General features: G+C 36.4%; 1 protein-coding gene across 11 annotated transcripts in view; it reads right to left on the reverse strand.

Annotated features, from left to right (window-relative positions):
- Positions 1-5,000, reverse strand: part of LOC125036525 (tenascin-like) — a 13,177-nt gene that overhangs the window by 5,171 nt on the left and 3,006 nt on the right. For 9 of the 11 annotated variants that reach the window (XM_047629272.1, XM_047629256.1, XM_047629236.1 and 6 more), the window contains exons 2-5: positions 1,805-2,002; positions 1,351-1,476; positions 1,111-1,227; positions 416-524 (exon numbers count right to left, since the gene is read on the reverse strand). In XM_047629272.1, coding sequence (XP_047485228.1) covers positions 416-524; positions 1,111-1,227; positions 1,351-1,476; positions 1,805-1,865 — 413 coding nt within the window. In that variant the 5' untranslated portion in view covers positions 1,866-2,002. Of the gene's footprint in view, positions 1-415; positions 525-1,110; positions 1,228-1,350; positions 1,477-1,804; positions 2,003-4,741; positions 4,877-5,000 lie in introns of those variants that run through there. The other 2 variants (XM_047629211.1, XM_047629264.1) reach the window with 2 other exon arrangements.

Consider the following 5,000-nt stretch of genomic DNA (forward strand, 5'->3'; position numbering starts at 1 on the left):
AATAATAATAGTCAAGAAAAACTGGAAATACTTTCTGAATCTATAATAATGCATTATTTACATGCAATACATGTGATTTCAACTAACTGCTACCTTGTCTTACACTTGGCAAGCAAATTTCATAGTATGCAACCTTTTATTCCCTACAATTGAGTCTGATGCAGTCTTTCCCTACACCATCTGCCAAATATGAACCAGTATGTGCTATTATGTCCCATCCCACCTATACTGATAAACAATAATTCAACTATTTACCTGAAATGTCTGGCAATGTGTAAATTCCTGACAATGTGTCAAAGGCCTAAAGGAATACTTGGGAAGCAAAGTGACCACTCATCTCAATGAAACAACTAGCCAAGCTAAGCCCCACCTTTCGCTTTCACTTATATTTTAAGAACATAAAAAATCAACTTACTTTGAACAAACACAGATGTTACTTATGCATACAGAATGTTTGCTGACATCACATAACCATACTGCTTGACCTTCTTCTCTGCAGATCCCCATCACTGGCTGTAATTGTCCTGAAAAAAGAACATAAAAAATCAAGAAAAATTAACTCTAAAATACTTTCTATCCTAAGTACCTATACTCAATTTAACTAAATATGTTGTTTAAATATACCAAGTTCAATGAACATCTTAGCATAACTGGTTGTTCTTCTACTGGATTCTGATGCTGCCAACTCATCAATAATAATAATCAATAATGATATTTCCAAAATGTGACCAAGCAACAAAGTTCATTTCTAGTAATCCATAATGGTAAGTCCCTTACTGTGATAAAGAATAATAAACTCTTACATTATACAGCAATATATGTTATTTAAATTATAGAATTTATCAACATACCATAGTTTCCAACAAAGCAATTTGAATATATCTAAAAAAAAAAAAAAAAAAAAAAAAAACTTTTATAAAGGAAGCTACAGTTCCCACTTAAGAAGCTAAAGCTCCCATTCAATCCCATAACTTATGACCTCTTGCCCTCAGAACTTTGTGCCTCCTTCTACACTTTCAGCCCCTCCCCCTTTGAAGCATTCTGGAACCATCACTGATCAACACATATTCATATCTACACAAACTGAATAATTAATATGAACCATCAAACCTTTACGACAGGAAGAATCTATCCGGTAGTAGCCCTCATCACACATACACTGAAAGTTAATACACTTAGAGTTTCTCCCGCAATCGTCAAGAGATCCACATAAATTATGAGACCTCCCTGAAAAATACAATAACAAATAGAAATCACCAGAAAAGTGACTAGAAAGCAAATTCAAGACATCAAAAAGAGCAACTATGCCAAAAGGGAGTTTAATCAGGTGCAAAAAGATAAGACACTTACAATGACTACACACTGGGTAAAGTGACTTTGAATATTCAATGTCTGAGCAGTGACAGTGGTGGTCCACACACGATTCATCACCTGGACAATTAAGGGAATTAGTGCATTTTGCGCCAATTTCCCCATCTGAAAATTAATAATATATCAATTTCATGTTTGACATTCTACTGAAAAACAGTAAAAATCATGACAACTTTATTTAAATTAAAGTAACCGGGTTAATATTGAACTAGTTTAAAATCTCTGTTTTACAAAACTTATTTAATTGGTCTATAATAAAGACCACCAAAATCCTTTTGTCTGATCTACAAATTGAAATCATGTGTAAATTCTGAATTCAAAGTCAGTGCAAGAAAATAGTATATAATAAGATATTGAAATGAAAACCAGATAGCAATGAAATTGGATGAAAGATGTAAACTATTCAGTCTGTCAAAATGGTCTCAGCACCTACTTGTTATGCTGATGTACACAGCAGCCAATATCAGGACAATGTTTCTGCCAAACTTCCTCATGGTCTCAGTATTTAAAAATGGTTGTGGGTCAATTTCTCAAGAGGTACACAGCTTCAACACACAGATCCAAATGTATTTTCTTGACTCCTGAAGATTATTTTGTTTCAGTGAGCTATCCTAAGGTCTCTTCTAATTATCTGGAATAAATAAGGACATTTCATTTCTGACATTGGATATTAAAGTGCATACAAAGAACCTACCCAATATTAATAATTTATTTGATACATAATAAGCTATCTTGTATATCAATTTCATTGAAGATATCACGTTGATAAATCAAATCAATGGGCACAAAACAGACTTTACAATCCACATTCAGGTATTCTATGGCAAGTCAGGAAAAATATAATATAGCTATCAGAAGTGACAGGGTAGTCTGCTGACCTCCACCCAATTGATGCCAGTATAAAGTCGCAAAGGAATTGACTGAGAGGAGATTGGTGGTGTGAACCCAATACCTTGAAACTACAAAGCAGCACTCTTCCACCCAGTTGGACTACCTGACTTGATAAATTAGATCAAATAAGATCTGATTTTTGAAAAGACTGTAATAAACAAGGTAAGTTTAGCTTATATCAGGTTAGCCTATGCAAGGAAAGCTGAAAGTTTTGCCTGGAATTTCGTGCCAGAAAATACTATCTCATAACTTTACCCTGATAATTCAAACTTGTTCTTTTTAAATGTTTAATCTATTTACTATTTTCCAACCTGCCACTAAAAGTATGAAGAAGAAAGTATAGTAAGATAAAGGCTGAAATATTAAGTTGAAATATATTTGTTATATGTAGTGAACAATTATCCTGACCCAAAAAAAACAATGGGGGGGGGGGGGGAGGTTCTCTTGTGTCAAATAGTTATTCTTGATTTGCAACAATACTAGAAAAAATATAATTTTCATAATTCATTTTCTCTATCTTTAGCAGATATTTGCCTAATAAAAGATGGTTGGTTGAAACTTAATACTTACCATTATTTTGATTTGCGAAGGAAGTGCTTTATATATGCTTTATTGTTTGCAATTATTATTTATCTTATTTATCTTATAAAAGATGGCTAGTCAAAACTTTACCTATACCGAAAATTATCCATTACCAACAGAATCCTTATCAGAAGACAAGGTATAGCTCCAGGAAGATCTAAAAGCCTTAGGTTGTTAGTATATATCCCTAAAGCTGTGCTGGCTTTTACCAGAGTGAAAAAAAAAAAAAAAAAAAATCCTGAAGGTGTGAAATATCTCTCAACTAAAGGATAAAATATGATGAGTCAATATTCTACAAATTTAATTTCTTAGGCTCGGTCAGCTCATAAAAAACTGTGCCAACTATAACACTATAATGCTTATATATATATATATATATATATATATATATATATATATATATATATATATATATATATATACACACACAAGTCAACCCTTAAACATATTCCCTGATTTCACAGACATGCTAATCAATTAAGCAAAATTACTAATATGTTAATTTTTTTAAAGGTCTTTTATCTAATCTCAGATCAAAGGTACCGATACTAACCAGCACCAAGGATATCATAAACTTGACTATTATATCCTAAACATCCTGTAAGACCCTATCATTATCCCAAAATTGCCTTGTTGACGTCTTGTAAAATTGCAAAGTGTACTCGAAATCATGGAAGTTATAATAACCAGTAATAAAATGAAATAAAACTCACTATAATGAAAAATTACACATATGGATCAATCGTGGTCGGTAACTCCGTTAGGTCGTTAAAAATAGACGTCGTTAATTGGTTGATGCGTACTGTTTCTAGCTAATCATGACCTCAGAGCAGGGGCGTCATTTCAGTGTTTTTTTTTTTTTTTGAGGGGGGGAGGGGGAAACGAAGTGTTACGCACGCACGCGCACGTGCGTGCGTGAGACACACACACACACACACACACACACACACACAGAGAGAGAGAGAGAGAGAGAGAGAGAGAGAGAGAGAGAGAGAGAGAGAGAGAGAGAGAGAGAGAGAGAATTAGGATATTGCCGCACGAAATATCTCAGATTTATTTTGAATTACACATAAAGTTGCTTATTGCACACTTGCACTCTACTACTTTCATGTATAGCTGTTGCACTATGTACTGAAATATAAAAGTTAGGCGATACATCTTTTCTGAAATTCCCACGATCACCTTGTCAATGCCGAGAGTGCAAATAACAGGAAAGTGAATGTTCAGTGTCATTGAGCAACCCTGGTCTGCCGGGGTCTCATCGCGCCGCAATATCCTTTGACATTATTCCTCTCTTTAACGTAAATGTCGAGTAAATTTTCTCTGTTTTCAGAGGCCTGTTTGCTTGCCACTGCCTTCAGCGGTTCTTTTCTTTGCCATTTTGACGTTGACACGGGAATAAAACACCTCTCCTCAGACCCGCACTCTCTTTGTCACAGGGAAACCTATATAGTGAGGCCCAGCAGTCTGAGGCGACATATAAGTGTGCTTTCTCTCCCACTAAACTTCTTCCCTTTCTTGTGGCCATCTGGACCTACATAAATCCCCTTGGGATTTTTGTATTCATCTGGGTGGTGCGCTCTCACCTACTGTCCCTCTGGCAGCAAGGGAGTAGCCCAACGCATAAACTCCGATCCTCTAGTGTGCTGGAGAACGCCACCAGGCTGTCACTAGAGGGGTTCGAGCTAAGGACCTCTAAATTTCCCAACTTTCCCATCTCTCTCATAATCACCTCCATCTCCTTCTCATCTCATCCCATCCCACTCATGTAAAAATGGTCAAGATCAAGATAATTTCTCATGGCGGCCCCAGCCCTAACCGGCGGGACGCCCTCGCTCAGGCTCTTTTCGATGCCAATATCTGAGTACTGCGGTACTATCAGATCCATGACGGATACCTTGCTATAATTGATGACGACGAACACGCCCAACGACTCTTCTCTTCCATAACAATTGACCACGCTTGTGTTCATGAGACTTGACAGACACGTGGTCTGTGAACCCGAGTCAGCCATTGCCGACGAGATCATGGCAGCTGCTCCCGATACCCAGGTCGAGAAGGTGCATGTCATGAAGACATCCTACCTCTTGAAAGTCCGTTTTTCAGACGACCAGGCCGCCAAGAACATCAAAGAAAAGGGTATCCTATTCAACCTC

Source organism: Penaeus chinensis, chromosome 2, assembly GCF_019202785.1.
Source record: "Penaeus chinensis breed Huanghai No. 1 chromosome 2, ASM1920278v2, whole genome shotgun sequence".
Lineage (NCBI taxonomy): Eukaryota > Metazoa > Arthropoda > Malacostraca > Decapoda > Penaeidae > Penaeus > Penaeus chinensis.